The sequence below is a fragment of the Sorghum bicolor genome, chromosome 3 (assembly GCF_000003195.3).
Source record: "Sorghum bicolor cultivar BTx623 chromosome 3, Sorghum_bicolor_NCBIv3, whole genome shotgun sequence".
Lineage (NCBI taxonomy): Eukaryota > Viridiplantae > Streptophyta > Magnoliopsida > Poales > Poaceae > Sorghum > Sorghum bicolor.
In genome coordinates, this window is record NC_012872.2 from 5,592,606 (window position 1) to 5,610,495 (window position 17,890).

The 17,890-nt window shown below is 43.8% G+C and overlaps 3 protein-coding genes across 7 annotated transcripts; 2 read left to right on the forward strand and 1 right to left on the reverse strand.

The window, feature by feature from the left end:
* On the reverse strand, nucleotides 2,852-7,789 carry LOC110434218. 5 transcript variants are annotated; one of them, XR_002451694.1, is made up of 5 exons: nucleotides 7,391-7,787; nucleotides 6,717-6,976; nucleotides 5,515-5,629; nucleotides 3,786-5,001; nucleotides 2,852-3,001 (listed from the first exon to the last, which is right to left on the reverse strand). XR_002451694.1 is itself a non-coding variant. In XM_021458071.1 (5 exons), exons 1-4 carry the CDS (start codon nucleotides 7,738-7,740, stop codon nucleotides 3,823-3,825), a joined length of 612 nt encoding a protein of 203 aa, XP_021313746.1. In that variant the 5' UTR covers nucleotides 7,741-7,788; the 3' UTR covers nucleotides 2,852-3,001; nucleotides 3,786-3,822. The 5 variants fall into 5 exon arrangements, 3 of the variants coding, with proteins under 3 accessions (XP_021313746.1, XP_021313747.1, XP_021313745.1); XM_021458071.1 differs by lacking the exon at nucleotides 6,717-6,976 and having other exon boundaries at nucleotides 3,786-3,870; nucleotides 4,903-5,001; nucleotides 7,391-7,788; XR_002451693.1 differs by lacking the exons at nucleotides 2,852-3,001; nucleotides 6,717-6,976 and adding an exon at nucleotides 3,026-3,107 and having other exon boundaries at nucleotides 3,786-4,149; nucleotides 4,903-5,001; nucleotides 7,391-7,789.
* LOC8059129 (probable carboxylesterase 16) lies at nucleotides 8,631-11,118 on the forward strand. Its single transcript, XM_002455130.2, has 4 exons — nucleotides 8,631-8,903; nucleotides 9,439-9,744; nucleotides 9,821-9,949; nucleotides 10,042-11,118. Exons 1-4 carry the CDS (start codon nucleotides 8,631-8,633, stop codon nucleotides 10,963-10,965), a joined length of 1,632 nt encoding a protein of 543 aa, XP_002455175.2. The 3' UTR covers nucleotides 10,966-11,118.
* On the forward strand, nucleotides 12,882-14,476 carry LOC8075136 (probable carboxylesterase 15). Its single transcript, XM_002455131.2, has one exon. It carries the CDS (start codon nucleotides 13,123-13,125, stop codon nucleotides 14,143-14,145), a length of 1,023 nt encoding a protein of 340 aa, XP_002455176.1. The 5' UTR covers nucleotides 12,882-13,122; the 3' UTR covers nucleotides 14,146-14,476.

Sequence of the window (17,890 nt, forward strand, 5' to 3'; positions counted from 1 at the left end):
ATCATGAGTCATGACACGGATTTACAGCCCTTGCTTTGTACTTGTGCAAGTGGACAGTGGAGTGTGCTCTGGAGGTCAACCTCCCTACAACCACAATTTAGCAGAAACCTTTACACCTCCTACACAACCTTGTTCCTTGTATAGTTGTGTGAACTAAGCTAATACATTTGCAGAGAAACCAAGAGGAGAAATGGAGCAGCAGGAGCCATCAGCAATTGTCATGATTTGGGCTTTCTGATGGCACCAATGATGGATCGGAAGGCCTCAGCTGTGCAGGGGATATGGAGGATCCCCTGCTGCTCATACCCGAATTCCTGCACCGCCAGATCAAGAAGCTCGATGAAGTATGGCTGCTTGAACTGCTCCATATGCACGAGGATCCTCTCCCTCTCCTCCCCCTGTCCTATCAGAACTGGTATGAACCCTCTTGGCACCTTATTATCCTTCCTAGCCATAATACCCTCCTTTCTCTTCTCATTGTTGGCATAGAATCGACCTTCCTGTCCCTGCATTATATACAACTTTGCCCTCTAACTGCATGACGTAAAGCCATTCATGATTTGCTTAAATATATGAGAAAGGCCGTCGCACTCTGTGTCTGATAGAATTTCTGGCCTGCACATTTGTTTAAACCCAGGCAGCATTTTTTTTGAACAAACAGGAACACAGGCATTATTGCAGACAAAACCCCAGGTACAGTTTTATTCTACATGACTCCTGTGTTCTATGCCAATAACTTACAGACCTTTGCCGTGTTTTTTGTCGCTAGGTGCTAACGGCCCGGGCGTTGTGTGGTATGCAAGTGCGTCATGTCCTTCGACTGAACTTATATCTTTTTTCTTAGGAGGTGTTTAGTTTCTTATAGAATACAAAATAACAACTACTTTGGAGTGATGAAATACAAAATGCCAAAATTTTTAGGATCATGTTCAGTCTCATTCAAAATGCAGAATTTATTGTCCTCATGAGAGCTTTTTGAGGCTCTTTTTAGTTTTTTTTACCTCTTGAGGTCAAAATTCAAAATAGAGAATAACTATCTTTTTGCCAAAAAAATTACATGGTGTTTAGTTTTATTATGTAAAATGATGGACCAAAACCTAATTTTTTTTGAAAAAAAAGGGAAACTAAACACTCCCTTAATTGAGTAGCAAAGCTAGGAGATTCTTCCGTTTGCTTTATATATTGACTTCGTCTTAATTGTTGTGCCACCTGTCTTGTTCGATGATATCACAAATACTTTTGGTGCTGCATTATGAAGGTTATTATATGCTGCTGAATTGAATAGGTCAACTAGTGTTTAAGGAGCTGCTTGATGAATGGCGAGTAAACGAGGGCCTGGATGTGATTCTACTTATGAATGCATACAAACAGATGTGGTTGGGATATAATATCTGGTGCTCCTTTTATATATTTTTTAGAGAAAATATGCTCCTTTTGTAATTTGAAGACTCATTTGTTTTCCCTCATCATTGAGCATTTCATGGCAAGTAAGAACTTTAATAAAGTTATCTTTTGTTCATGACGAGTCAGCATGATGATATTGATATCTTGCGTGAATTATTGCAGACGCTTTCTCTAATTTATGTCGTTGTAATGCCTTATTAGTTGTCTCTAAGTCAACTCTGTAGTAACCTCTACTATAAGCTTGGTTGTATATGATGCAGTAGGCGCTACTGCAATTTGTCCTTCTGTAGCTATAACCCAAAATTATGTGTACCTAAATACTTATAGGAATAACTGTTAGAGAAAGGTACAGTACCTCTGATCAAAAGTTGGGGGGATTGTATCAAGATAGCAGTCTAAACTTACCTGTGAGTGTGACCACTAACCAACTGACAACGCTCTATAGTAGAGTTCATTGACCTATCCTGTTATCCATTTGCCTAGCCTGTTGTATACTGTTGTTCAAGACCGTAACGTATGCTATGCCGCTCACCCGAAACCCGCGTGCACGGCACATGCTCTGGACTTCGATATTCTCGTCATATGAACTTGAAGACTTGCTCTATAAGCTCTTTCACGGCTTAAATGCATTGGATTTCGTTAATTTTAAGCACAACCATGTGCAGTAGAATTTAAAAATCCTACAGAGACGACAATTTTCAGAACTTCAGATCCACTTCATTTCGTAAATTGAAGACCTGTGACACTTTTCTGCAAAACTTGCGTCCATTGTCAAAGAGTTGCCGTACTTGCATGGTTTGTCACTGTTTTAAGATCTAAGATGATATGAACTGTGTAATTTTAGCTTCTGTGTATGCTTTTAGCTTGTAATCTTGTTAATTTATGGCTTAATTTGTTATTGTCATATGAGATAGCTCGAGTTATATATATCCGTTCTCATGAATTCTGATCGTTATCGATGTATTTTTTCGATCGACTACTATTGTTTTTTAAATTATCTAAATATTGATGCTATATTCATTTATGACAATATCAATTTCATTTTTTGGAAAAAAAATATATGAAAATAAAAATGACTTGGCCTCATATCGATTTATTCTTAATGGTTTTCATCCCTAATTAGACCTTTGAACCATCAACGCAGTCCAATTTATAAAGTTGTTTGGTAGAGCTCTGAGCGTCTTTTATGATAAATCTAGGAGAGCTCTGTCTGACAGTATTTTTTAATAGAAAAATGAATCTATGCTATTAATTCAGTGAAATGGTTCGATAAAGTCTACTAAGAGGGAAGAAATTTAAAAAGAAAATAGTTTCTTTGAATTATTTTTATTATATATCTAAATATAATGTATATTAATGTGATGTGTATCTTAAAAAAGCTAAATTATCTTATAATTTGAATTGAGGTAGTACTTTGCAAAAAAAAAGAGTTTTATAAGAGATGGGAGGACAAACATTCGATTTAATAAGTGCGGAAAGAAATGATCATACTTGAGCGGGGGAAAGTGGTACAGGTACAAGGACTTTTTTCCCACGGCAAAGCCCACGCAAGTTCGCATGCCTATACAAAATGGATTATCAACGTGGAACATCCTCGCTGCAAAAGGCCAAAAAAAAACTATGAACCAACAAAGCAATTCCAATTTCCACGTCTATTTCCCAACACAGACAATCATCGCGTGCTGGTGTAACCACCCCGTACCCTACAAGTCCACGTAAACTTTCATTCGAATGCAGAATGCTAGTATTACAATACTACACGTGATCATATCCACTATATCATGCCTTGTTTAGTTCCAAAAATTTAGCAAAAATGTACATTGTAATATTTCCGTTTGTATTTGACAAATATTATCTAATTATAGCTTAACTAGATTCAAAAAATCCGTCTCACAAATTTCATACAAACTGTGTAATTAGTTATTTTTTTATCTATATTTAATGCTCCATGCATGTGCCGCAAGATTCAACATAACGAGAAATCTGAAAAATTTTGCAAATTTTTTAAGAAATTAAACAAGGCCTAAGGGCTTAGTTCGCACCCTAAAAAGTTTTAGAATACTGTTGCATATGTGTAACTATAGTAATTAGTGTCTAATTGTGGATTAACTAGGCTCAAAAGATTAGTCTCGCAGAATACATACAAACGGTGCAATTAGTTATTTTATTTATATATTAATGTTTCACTAGTTAAGTGCCCGTGCGTTGCTACGGGTTTACTTTCAATTTCATGACGTACATCCACATGATTAAAATATATAAAAAAATATCATGACATGCAACAAAAATTAAAATTGATAATTTCATTGAGTATAGATATATATACTGCTAGCAAACGTGACTTAATAGTTCAGGTATAGGCTAGCAAACCTGGCACTCACCTTTGCTAGTTGGGCATCTCCCTGAACATTTGAAATATCAAAGAAATAACAATATAATCCTTATCCTTACAACCAACAATGGAGCCTGCAGATCATGGCCGGCCGACAGTTTAATTATTGAGAAACTGCCTTCACAAAAATAGTAAATGCAACTTTGAAAAAGGGATCTGTTGATAACATATTGTTGGAATGATTTTTGGCAACTTTAACATTGATCCTTCGATCCAAACAAAGAAATCACAACAAGCTTATTTCACCCGATTGGACAACTGACTTGAACTTTGTATGCAATTTCCACTCGGAATGAAACACATAAGACACTTGGGCACCCATTCCTATAACATAACAAAGAATCTCTTCCAAACTGCATCAGTCAAGGGGAGAGTTTCTTGTGACCAGTTAACAACAAGCTATAACATATAAATTTTTGCAGCAAGGAACTTAAATGAGTGGTAAATTCTTAGGACATAAATGTGCAGTGTATTTATTTTTAAGCTTTTTTTCCTGTGCTGGTGTCTAATTAAGGGCCTCTCTTGTAGGATGGGTTGGATTTAGGTGTCAACATTTCAAAACTTGGCTGCCTACTGTTACCACTCAATATCATTGTCTTTTTTTTTTTGCCTGGGTATTCTTTTGTCCTTCAAATTACTGAGCATAGTAGCGGAGCAGCGTGGGCAACCTTAAACTAAAATGGAGGGAATTCTGTCAAGAATAGGCTGCCTGACTCAGCAATGAGGCATCTTTGGGGCTGGAGGCTAATAAGGAAACTAAAGCTTCAAATAAACACATTTAGGTATTGCCCCCTTTCACTGTTTTTTGGTTGATCCAAGTTTGAAGTGGCTCATTACTAAGCGAAAATATTATGATGTACATCTAGAACCTAGAACTGAAGCAGACAGTAGTAACACTGAAATTTTCCGCATTAGTTCCAGGCTTCATTAATTCAGAACATCTAGAATAGGAGTGCAGGCAATGCAATGCTCACATATTACGGACCTAGGAGTATCTACTTACAGAATAGATCAGTGCACATGTAAACTATAGCATTAGTAATTGACACCTTTATACAAGAGAAACTGAATCAGAAATAAATAATTTGTTGCCAAATTCACCATACCACTTTGATTTTTTGGATGCACAGATTATATTTGGTAGACAACTGTCTGCTATCCAAATATCTACACAAATAAGTTCTGTCTTTGTGCTCTGCAAATAGCTGCACAACAAAAATGAGTAACATGTTAGTTCTCTAACTATATGTAGAAAGTGCAGGATAACAATGCATGACTTGGCTGTTGATTCTTATATTATACTTCATAACTTTACAATTGGAACAAACCTTATGTTAAACACTACTAAATTACTGGAGCCGGTGGTGGCATACTAAATTGTATTTTTCTTTTCATGTTAGTATACAGAGATTTCGCATTTTAAACACTCATGTATGAAGATCCTATTAGGCATCATTTAAAATCAGACATGATCCTATTAGGCATCAGTTAAAAATAATAGCATTGCATAAAAATTACTGGAACCATTTGGCATAGTAAACATTATGGAGCAACTGATTAGGACCTTCATGTGATTGCTGAGACATAATAAGTGTATTTTTACCATACAGACACCAATTTACCGCAAAGTGAAAAGGGATTATTAAAATATCTGATTATTGCATTTAATTGTTAGTGGGCAGATAATTCTCTGTTCCTAGGATGGTTTGGCAACTTACTCCTTGTTTACGACTGCCTCCTCGGTGACCAGAGTTGTACGCGCTACCTCGGTGGGCGCTGGCATTGTTGGTGATTCCACGACGTTGTTGGAGGCGGCTACCAAGAACTCGATCCCTACCAATTCAACGAGCTGAGTCAGTCTTCACGGGATGCATCATGCTGCAAAAGTACCCAAAAAAAGATCCAATCCCCAGCCAAACCCACCCAAAAAACCAACGGAATGGAGTGGATAACCTGGTTTCAGTTTAGAGCACATGTTTCAGAGAAATGACCAAGAAAAAAAAGCAGAAACATAGTCACTTGAGGAATGCTAGTAGATATGAGTATAGCTCATGGTCACAAGGTCTGAAACAATTGACTTGCACTACACATAGAACAAGAGCTAGCGTGTGGGGCATCTGGTCGTGCATTAGAGGAGTTTCAAAATTTTAAGTTGCCATTATATTATATATCATCGAAATGCTCAAATTCACCCATACATCTAAGTTATCATTAATAGAAAAACATCAAATTCTAAACCGAGCAAGCAAATTTAAAAGACTACTTAAATAAAGAACCTCCAACAAATCAAAAGAATCAATTATATAGACGTAGCAGGTAGCCAACAATAGCAAAATCCAATCAACAAAAGCATTGTTGTTCCTTGTTTTACTGCTACGTCCATAAGCATAGGGTTGTTTTACAAATGGAAATACCATCTAGTCAATTGTCAAATTGTGCATCTATATTAAACTGCTCTAAGAAAATTTAGTGTGCAGGCAAGTAACAGGAAGAGTTAAACTGTAAAAACACATTGCAGTGATCTTTGAAAGCTCCAGTCTCTAATGTAAGATACTGTGAATATTCTTTGAAGTTGAATTATCTTTCTGCCATAACAGGGACTTGGTATTCTAACTCTGGAACAGTCTTGTTAATGGTAAAAATGGGTAGGCCAATATAAGGTGCTTCTTGTATCTTAATATCTATCAGGAGTACAATGACTCTTTGGATATGATTTATGGCTGTTAAGGAACCACATACATCACGCCGTACAGTTTAAACCCAAAAGTTGTACCACATATCTATGCACATGCTAACAATTTCAAAGAGCAAAAAATGTCCTAAAATAAAATCACATAAGCAATGATGGAATTTCCTCCAATCTAGAACCTTCTGCGTCACATGAATATACTGATTGGGGAAGCTGGAGGTTTCAGATCACCTTTGCAGTGGGGATCGACATCTTTGGGGAGGCCGATGCAAGCATGAAGCCGCTGATGGTTGAGCTCGGACTCACACAGCGGCTTGGCAGGCCTTGATGCCACCGCTCCTCACCGTCGACCGCGCACTACCATCGTTCGACATGGCCAGCCACGATTCGGTGTCCAGTGTTTAGGGTTGAGGATTTGGTTATATTGATTAGTTTCGTTGAGTCATTTCAAAAGTTGACCTCGTTTCTAAATCAGCCAAAAGAGGCTTTACCTGCAAAATTACAAAAAGAATAAGGGATGCAGGAAAAATTAGGATTCATGGTTTCATAAGTTAAAAAAGAGTAAATGCAACACGTTGTAGGTGTTCTTTAATCTACTAAAGGTACAAATATGAAATCCAATTCTTTAATCAATTGAAGATACAAATTTGAAATCTAATCAACAAAGAACTCAGTGCTGCAAGTAAACTGCAGGTCGACCCAAAAATAGACATTTTCTCAAACACCTAGACTACGAGAAGTGGTAGGGCTGTAGCTTAGAACAACTAATAAGCACTTTTCCCATAAAAATCAACATAAACACAATCCCAATCTCTGGCAAATTTCTCATCCCAATCTCTGGCACAACACAGGAGCACAGGTTGGTAGATCCGGATAGTAAAAAACAGGCAGCAGAGGGAGCTCACCGGGGGCAGGGCACCTGAGCACACGAGAGGTGCGGGACGGTGGGACGGACGCCGCTGCACCTGGATCCACGAGCTGCGGCTCCTCCTCCCTCCTCACAAGCGTAGCCGGCGACGAAGAAGAAGGCCAATGGCCAGGAACGACAGAGGGAGGCGGGGCTGCGATGAGAGGTGAGACGTGCGGAGGAGAGGCGGATGCGGAGGAGGCAGGGCGGGAGAGGCGGGGCGGAGGAGGCGGATGCGCGCCGTCGCCCGTTCCGGAGTCCTCTCCTTTCTGATGCGGGAGCGAGGGGAGTGCGTGGTTGATTTCGGTGCGGGAGCGAGGGGAGCAGCATGCACAGAGAGGAGGGCATCGAGGGCGGATGTGGAGTCGTGCGCGGGCGGCGGTTGCGTAAGGGGGAGGTGCGTGGGTTCGAGCCCGGGATATTAGCATGCGAGGGGAGCAATTAGCGCGAGGGGGGCGATTAGCGTGGGGCTGACGATGACCTCCGGCTCTTTTTAGTTTAGAGATGCGTGTATCCAAACATTCAATGGATGAGGTGAAAAGTTTTTAGGTGGAAACTAAACAAGACATGATATTTTCTAGTTCCTCCCCAAAAGTTTACACATTATCCTACCAAATATTTAGAAACATACATGAAGTATTAAATATAGACTAAAAATAACTAATTCTACAGATTGGAACAACTTTGTGAGATAAATTTTTTAAACCAAATTAGTATATGTTTTGACAATAAAGTGCTATAATAACCCATACGCTAATAATTGATTAATTAGATTTAATAAAATCGTCTCACGAATTACTGACGTATTTTATAATTTTTTTATTAGTATCCAATCATTGATACGATATCCTCATATGACATTCCATGTGACATTTCAAAACTACTTTATACCAACTAAACAAGGGCCTTGTTTACTTCCCGAAATTTTGGGCCGAAATGCAAAAAAAATTGCAATTTGGCCTTTTGGAAGTAAACGGGCCCGAAATTTTTTGGTACCAGTTTCACAGGCCGAAATCGGTGCCAGCCCAAACATCCACGCCCGGCCGCGAGCGGTGTTATACGCGGCCACCCGCACGAACCCTAACCCTATCCGCTCACTCTCGCACACCGGCCGCCGCCCTGCTCTCCTCCCTCCCGTCCGTGCCCTCGGCCGCCGCCTTGTTCTCCTCCCTCGCGTCCGTGCTCCACCACTAGATCCACCCTTCTCCTGTACTCTCCTCGCCTGTACCTTGCGAACCATGGCTGGGCATGGCAGCGGCGGCTTCGACGGCGACCAGGGTGCCTTCAACCGGAGCCACAACAGTGGATCTGGGGCCGGCGGCATGACGCGCGACTTCTGGGGCTCCTCCGGTCCAAGCCCCTTCGGCTCTGGCGCTGGTTCAAGCTCCTACCCGAACCCGCACCTAGGGTTCGACGGCCTCGACATCAACGCTGGCGAGCAATGGGCGCCAGACGACGTGGACCACTACGCCGACCATCTCCGCGGCAGCAGGGACCTCATGCCGCCTCCCGTTCGAGCTCCGTCGGTCGGCGGTTCTCGGCGTCCGTTGTTCCGCCCGCCTCGGCAAACGGGTCAAACTGAGCCGTCAGCCGAGGACGGCTTCGGCGGCCCGCTGTCTGCTGACGGGGGCAGCAACCCCCGATCTGCACGCACGCCATCACGAGGCCGAGGACGCGGTCACCGTGCACACGCATCGGTCGGGAAGGTACAAAACACCCTGCCCCATCTTTATAAATGTTGCATGTTCTATTGTATTATAAGTTCGATGCTTACAGTGCGTGGTTCAATGCTCTACTTTTCAATGATCTGCTCGTTCAATGCTCTGCATGTGTACCATATTCTTTAAGTTTGAATAAGATAGTTTTTGCATGATACACCACAACAAACACTAACAGAAACCGCAAACCAACCTATTTGAATAAGATAGTTTTTTCAACATGTTTATGATACCACGAGATTTATGCCTTCATTCATAGTCTTCTGAAATTATCAGATTACGTTATTCATGTTATATATAATTTGTGCTCTCGGTTATCACGGTTTAGGTCCACAAGAGCAAAGCAAATTGGACAACCGATAACCTAATGAAGTACTACGAGTGCTATGTTTTAGAGATGCACCATGGGAATTGCTCTGGAGGCCAAATGAACAAATATGGCTGGAAGGGGTTGAGCAGTAGGTACTATGCTGCAACAGGTTTGCTGCACGATAGGGAACAATTGCAGGGCAAGCAGAGGACCCTTAAGAAGCTGTGGAGGTTCTGTAACCTTGCACGTACTCACACTGGAGTTAACATAGATGCCGACGGGTTCATCCAAGCTACAGACAAGTGGTGGAACGACAACGCTACGGTATGTGTCTCATGGACTATACATTGCAATTCACTTGTACAGCTCCAACAATATGTAATTGTTTCACTGCCTGCAGGAATGCGAGTTCATGAAGATTAGGTCAAATGGACTGCCTCCGTACTTAGATCAGCTCGACGAGATGTTTGCCGGGAACACAGTTGATGGCTCCTCATCGTACGTTCCAGCTGCTGGTCCAACAACTCAAGTGCATGAAGTTACATCTGATGACGAAGGAGCAGATGACGAGGACACCCCTACCCCTATGAGCCTTGGGACCAAAAGGACAGGAAGCACTAGCACAACTGCAACGAGCCCCAACAAGAAGACCAAAAACACATACGCGAGGGTCATGAACCAGCACATGAACTCGCATTTGGCGACGCTGCCAAGGAGGAGAAGAAGAAGAAGCTGCCGGTGCTCATGTACTTCCACAGCGGCGGCTTCTGCCTAGGCACGTTCTCGCAGCCCAACTTCCACTCCGGGTGCCTCCGTCTCGCGTCGGAGCTGCCCGCCGTCGTGGTCTCCGCCGACTACCGCCTCGGCCCCGAGCACCGCCTCCCCGCCGCCATCGACGACGCCGCGGCCGCCCTGTCCTGGCTACGCGACCAGCACGCAACGGCCGTCGGCGTCGCGGGCGCCCATCATCACCATCGCTGGCTCGCCGAGTCGGCCGACTTCACCAGGGTGTTCGTGGCCGGCGAGTCGTCGGGCGCCAACATGTCCCACCACGTCGCGGTGAGGCACGGGTCCGGCGAGCTCCCGCTCGCCCCGCTGCGCGTCGCCGGGCACGTCCTGCTGACGCCGTTCTTCAGCGGGGTCCATCGCACCGCGGCCGAGGCCTCGCCCTCGCCGCCGCCGGCTGCCGTCTCGCCGCCGTCGTTCACGACCGAGATGGCCGACACGATGTGGCGTCTGTCGCTCCCCGTGGGCGCGACAAGGGACCACCCCGTGACGAACCCGTTCGGCCCCGGCAGCCCCGCGCTGGGCGCCGTGGCGTTCCCGCGGGTCCTCGTGGTGTCCGCCGGCCGCGACATCCTCCACGAACGCGTGCTGCGCTACGCGGCGAGGCTTCAGGAGATGGAGAAGCCCGTGGAGGTCGTCGTCCTGGAGGAGCAGGAGCACGCCTTCTTCTCCCGCCAGCCATGGAGCCACGGGACCAGCGAGATGATCCGAGTCGTGCCGCGCTTTGTCTACGGAGAGAACTGCGCGGAGTGCAAGTAATAGTGCGGTGGTTGGTCTAATAAAAACGTGTTGTGTTCTTGGCACCTTGCTTCTTGATTCTCTCCATGTAGGAGTATAGAACATGGAAGGCTGGACTTGAACACTGTCTATAGTCGAACGAATAACCGTCACATAAAGTTTTCACTTGCTTCATTTTTTTTTGGAAACTCCTCTATTTATTCATTGTTCATAGAGAAAAAGCCACATACTCCAACAGGCAGGTTTAGAAACCAAACAACATACCTAGGGACTCATAAAATCAGCATTGAAATTGCACCCTAATTCCACTTCCGCGGTCATACACTACATTCAAATCTAGCGAAGGATAAGTTAGGCCTTGTTTAGTTCCCTTTTTTTTAATTTGGGTACTGTAGCATTTTTTGTTTTTATTTGGTAAATACTGTCCAATCATAAACTAACTAGGCTCAAAAGATTTATCTCGCGATTTATAAGCAAACTGTGAAATAAAATTTTGTTTTCGTCTATATTTAATACTCTATGCATGTGCCGAAAGATTCGATGTGACAACAAATCTTGAAAAGTTTTTTATTTTTGGGGTGAACAACGTTCTTTTCTAGAAAAAATATTTTTGCAACTTTCTATTTTTTGAAAAGTTACCGAGTCATACACATAACTTTTATGCATAATATTACGCTGGGTTTAACTTATTACCACAACTTATATTCACATCTTTGACAATATGATATTTTGCAGAGTAGAACTTATTAGCATAATTTTTATCATGTTCTTTTATACAGTTTTTGCAAAAAATTATCATAATTTTTTAACACAACTTAGCACGAAGACTTTTCTATATATTTTATGATAATAATTTTCAACCTAAAATTTTCAGGTATAATTTTTTATAACAATTTTACAAATACCATAACTTATACATATAAAATTTATCACGATAAGTTGTCTATAATAAAATTACATAAATACTATATCAAAAATTCTATAATAAAAAGTCGTGGTAATAAATCTAATTTACCTGTAATTTACGAGACGAATCTTTTGAGCCTAGTTAGTCTATAATTGGACAATATTTATCAAATACAAATGAAAGTGCTACTATTTCTATTTTGTAAAAAATTTTAAACTAAACAAGGCCTTGGTAGCAATAGAGTGCTACGGCCAGGAGGTCAGATGCATCGCATTCACATTTCACATCCTTGCATTCTGTACCCACCGAATTGGCATCGGGTGATGGTTCGCTATTTAGGCCTTGGGCCTTGTTTAGTTCCCAAAGAAAAAAATTTCGTGACACTGTAGCACTTTCGTTTGTGTGTGGTAATTATTGTCTAACCATAAACTAACTAGGCTCAAAAAATTCGTCTTATTTTCATCTATATTTAATACTTAATGCATACGTATAAAGATTCGATGTGACAGGTAATCTTGAAAAAATTTAGGTTTTTGGACGGAAGTAAACAAGGCCTTGTTTAGTTCACCCCAAAAACCAAAATAATTTTAAGATTCTCCGTCACATCGAATCTTACGGCGCATATATGAAGCATTAAATATAAACGAAAATAAAAATTAATTATACAGTTTACCTGTAAATCACGAAATAAATTTTTTAATCTTAGTTAGTTTATAATTAAATAATATTATCACAAACAAACGAAATCCAGGAAAACATCCAAACTAGTAGAGTTGGAACGCCGCGCCCCTCGTGAACAATCTCCGCCGTTGGTAGTTCCCGTTCACTTGGCTTCAAGGATTTGTAAGAATTTTGCTATTTACAAACATTTGACAAAATGGGCTAGAATCTCAAGCTTATTATCTAGCCCACGCGCGCTAGCCTAACCTAATCTAACATCGGCCCATATCACTAGTAGTTTCTTTTAGCAAAATATCAATCGTAGTTGTGATAATAATAAGGAAAATAAAGCCCGGATGGCATTCCTGATCTTTTCAAATACACAGAGCGTTTCTCGATCTCAACCAGACAACGAGGCAACGCGCCGGCCACCACTTGTCCACGTGCCTGCGATGATGCGGATCCGAATCCACACAGATGCGAGTGCGCGAGCAAACAAGACAACGACGACGACCTTCAATTTCACCTCCACTCTTCCTCTTCAATCCACCCAGACAACCTCCTAGATCCAATCCAATCCACACGTCAGCTCGTGACGATCATCAGCAGCCATGTCCGGCGACGCGGCGCCGCACGTCGTGGAGGACTTCTTCGGGGCCGTCCAGCTCCTCAGCGACGGCACCGTCGTCCGCGGCGACGAGGCGCTTCTGATGCCGGCGGAGCCGTTCCCGGACGTTCCGGGGGTTGAGTGGAAGGACGCCGTGTACGACACGGCACGCGGCCTCAAGGTCCGCCTGTACAGGCCGGCGGCGGCAGACGCCGGCGACGGAGGTAGCAACATCAAGCTGCCGGTGCTGGTGCACTTCCACGGAGGCGGCTACTGCATCGGCTCCTACAACCAGCTCGGAGGGGGCGACCACCTCCGGCGCCGCCTCGCGGCCGACCTCCCCGCGCTCGTCCTCTCCGTCCAGTACAGGCTCGCCCCCGAGCACCGCCTCCCGGCGGCGATCGAGGACGGCGCGACGTTCCTGTCCTGGCTGCGCGGGCAAGCGTCGCTCGCCGCCGCAGGCGGTGTCGGTGCCGGTGCCGAGGCCGAGCCGTGGCTCGCGGAGTCGGCCGACTTCGCCCGGACGTTCCTGTCGGGCGTCTCGGCCGGCGCCAACCTGACCCACCACCTGGCGGTCCGTGCCGGCTCCGGACAGGTCGACCTCGCCCCGGTGCGCCTCGCCGGGCACGTCCTCCTGTCCTTGTTCCTCGGCGGCGTCCAGCGGACGGCGACCGAGTCGGACCCTCCGGACGGCGTCTCGCTGACGGTCGCCATGTCGGACCAGCTCTGGCGCATGGCGCTGCCGGTCGGGGCGAGCTTGGACCACCCGCTGGCCAACCCGTTCGGCCCCGACAGTCCAGGCCTGGAGAACGTGGCGCTGCCGCCGGTGCTCGTCGAGGCGCCCGAGGTCGACGTGCTCCGCGACCGCGTGCTGCTCTACGCGGCGCGGCTCAGGGAGATGGGGAAGGACGTGGAGCTCGCCGAGTTCGAGGGGGAGCAGCACGGCTTCTCCGTCCGGCGGTGGGGCCAGGCGAACGAGGAGTTGATCAGGATCTTGAAGCGGTTTGTACACCGGTGTTCCACTTGAAGTGACCGGCGCTGACGCCGGCGGCCCGGCCTACGGTTGAAGTGTCGTCCTCGTCGAGTTGGTGCTGGTCGCCTTTCCGTTCTTGTTCGCGTTGTGTTTTTCGCTCCGCATTCGTCAAGTCGCTGTCGTTGTTTTTGCCAAGTTTTAATAATGGCCATGCTCCAATAACCGACGATGCTATCGGGGAATTGGCTAAAAATCCAGCGAAATCACGATCAGATGCGAGCTGCCGTCGGGCGGGCGTTGGGTTCTGGGTTACTGGATCCGGTTCTAGCCGAACTAATTGGTTTTTTTCAGCAAAGGTTAATACAATAGGGCCTTGTTTAGTTTACCTGAAAACCAAAAAGTTATCAAGATTTCCTATCACATCGAATCTTGTGGCATATGCATGAAACATTAAATATAGACGAAAACAAAAACTAATTATACAGTTTAGTTGGAAATCACGAAACGAATATTTTGATCCTAGTTAGTCCATGATTGGATAATATTTGTCACAAACAAACGAAAGTGCTACAGTACTGAAAATTTTTCACTTTCAGAACTAAACAGGGCTATATCTATTAAACTTATATAAACGTGGGTACTACGGTGGTACTATTCGTCAACAGTGCTCTCCCCCCACGCAGATTCCGGTAGATCTACAGTCCATGCATGCCATGCATACGATCTGGCCTCTGGTCCAACCGTTTGATACCTGCCACGTCCTTAACCTCTCGGACATTCTCAGCCCTTCGTTGTGGCTCTGGAACCCAAAAAAAAAATCTTCCAACGTGGTCAGCAGGTTTCACCGTTCATTGCGCACTGTTCATTTAACTATTTTTCCTCACCCAGATCACTATTCACCCACAGTACCAACCCATTAACCAACAGTAACGGGTCCATCGCTACAAAGGACCAACCCATTAACTAACAGTACCGATCCGTCACTGCACAGTACTACCCGTTAGTCTGCACAGTACCAACCCATCAGAGAATGGTCCGGGTAGGCCACGAATCTGCTAATCCGTATTACCAGGTTTGTCTGCACAGTACCAAGTCTACTAATCCGCATTATCGGGTTTGTCAATGTTACACCCATCATCGTACAGTACCGGGTTCTAAAAAAACCCGCCCGTGCGAAGCACGGGGACCCTATCTAGTTTTAAAGCAAATATAGACAATGCTATCTCTAATTTAGATAATAATAATTCATAAGGGAACAATAACAATATAATAACATAAATAACACAAAAATCAAACTTACTATCAAGTGAAGTAAAATTTATGAATTTCGGTTCTTTCAGTTAATTTGGTTATCTGAGAGTAGAAACCAAATTTTTGTCGTTTATTTTGATTCTTAGAACTTGGAACCGAATAAGGAACCAATTGTTTTTTGGTTTGGTTCTTCTGGTTCGGTTTATTATGCCCACCATGAGCTGTTATGACTTCCTCCTCTCCCATCTCCCTCTCTTACGTGTTTCGTGTTCGCCTCTCTGATTTGCCCGACGTATAGCCAATATAAACTAGAAACTCTTTTTCTATTTCGACGAACACGTCTTAAAAAAAAGAATGAGACATCGAGACAAAAAAATCATAAAAATGTTACAATCAAAAGCCATCAAACTATGCTTGAAAGAAAAATTTTGAGATAATTCGTGACGCTTATTTTTAAATAATTTGTTCTCTTAAAATTAATTCTAAATATAATATTAAACTAAAAAATATAGTTTCATTTCGTCAATATTACTCTAAACAAAGTTTTAAAAAATCGTCTCTTTATTCTCCCGTGGGATAAAGATCGCCATGTGGATCCTAAAAATTAAGATGTAATGTTCTATACTAGTAAAAAATAAATAAACAGGTAGAACAAGCGTAGAAAAAATACATTAAAAATTCAACCACAGTTACAACTATCAATGAATTAGGGGAGTCACTAATGATGCATGAATCAATTTGTATGTTTTTAGGGTTAATTGTAACCATACCAATACAACTTTCACAGATTGGAGAACTACAATTACTATTCATCATATTGGAATGGTGCCATTAGAATTCTTTGTACATTTGAGATACGCCACTTTGTATGCTCTGGACACTAGACCTGATATATGTATTTTTGTATGTCCCAAAATGCCCCTGCTACAGTTCTTCTCTCTATCTCAATGACACATAGGGCCCACTTGTCATCTCCTCTTTCTCTTTTCTATAGCTCGACGTAGCCTCTCGAAGGTCAGCAGGCGATGAGCGAGACAGAGAGGGGCGACCCGCCATGCTTGCCAGCTCGACCATGTGCCACGCGCCTGCCGCCCCCGCACTCACATCATGCCACGCTCGAGGTTAGGCGTAAGCACACCATTGACCAAGACGAGGGCTTCCCGAGGCACTCCAACCAGCCACACCTTGACACGCGGCATCAACCGTCGTGCGTCTGATGCCACCCACACTACCACACGTCATCGCCATCGAACGAACTTGCAGGCTTGCACCCGCAGGCATGCTAGCCTGTCGAGCTCCGAGCTTACTGCCATGGTCGTGGCCTTCAATTGCTACATGTTCTCCTACGATTCCTAGCTAGGGGACAATGAAGGTTCGGGTGGGTGGAGCCATGGCGACAGACTGGGCGGAGAGCTCGGTTCCGGCGCGGGCATGTGACCTCGTCGTGGCTGGACGTTGCTACAGATCCCACTGTCCCGCCCCATTGGTCGCAGGCCTCGCCACACTGCCCTCTCTGGTCGTGGGCCTTGTGGGGATTTGCTGGAGAAAGAAGAATACATGTACGTGGAGGAAGAAGAGGATGACGTCCAGGCCCCGCATGTCATTAACATGGAGAGAGAGACTATAGCAGGGGTATTTTTTGGGCATGTGGAAGTATAGACCTCTACATATAGCCCATAGGTTGCAGGAAAGGAAGCGTACAAAACGGCATTCTTATGTTCAACACGAATTATAATGGCATATTTAGGCCTTGTTTAGTTCCAAAATTTTTTGCAAAATCGACACTGTAGCACTTTCGTTTGTATTTGACAAATATTGTCCAATCATGGACTAATTAGACTCAAAAGATTCGTCTCATCAATTTCGACCAAACTGTGTAATTAGTTTTTATTTTCGTCTATATTTAATATTCCATGCATGCGTCTAAAGATTCGATGTGACGAGGAATCTGAAAAATTTTGCAAAATTTTTTGAGAACTAAACAAGGCCTTACAATGGCAAGGGTGGCCATTAGTCTTACCTATCCTCTCCCATGATTACACGTATGCACAGAAGCTATCATACCGATAACTAAATATCAGTCTCATCAATCTGCCTCACCAATTCGGTGGGTACAAAATGCAAGGATGTGAAATGTGAATGCGATGCATCTGGCCTCCTGGCCGTTGCACTCTATTGGCACCAAGTAGCTCGTTCGCAAATTGCTACCTTGTTTATTTGGTAAAAATTTTAGTTTTTGGCTACTGTAGCACTTTCGTTTTTATTTTACAAACATTGTCCAATCAAGAAGTAACTGGGCTCAAAAGATTCATCTCACAAATTACAGGTAAATTATGTAATTAGTTTTTATTTTCATTTATATTTAATACTCCATGCATGCGACTAAAGATTCGATATAACGGGAAATCTTGAAATTTTTTGCGAAACAAGGCCACTGGACTCGCTGTTGAATTTTCACAGACGGTGGGCGGCCTTAAGTCAGGGCCAAATTCGACGAGGAAGCCTGGGTCCGCCTGGGCCTGGCAACAAGTCCACAAGCGACCGTGAC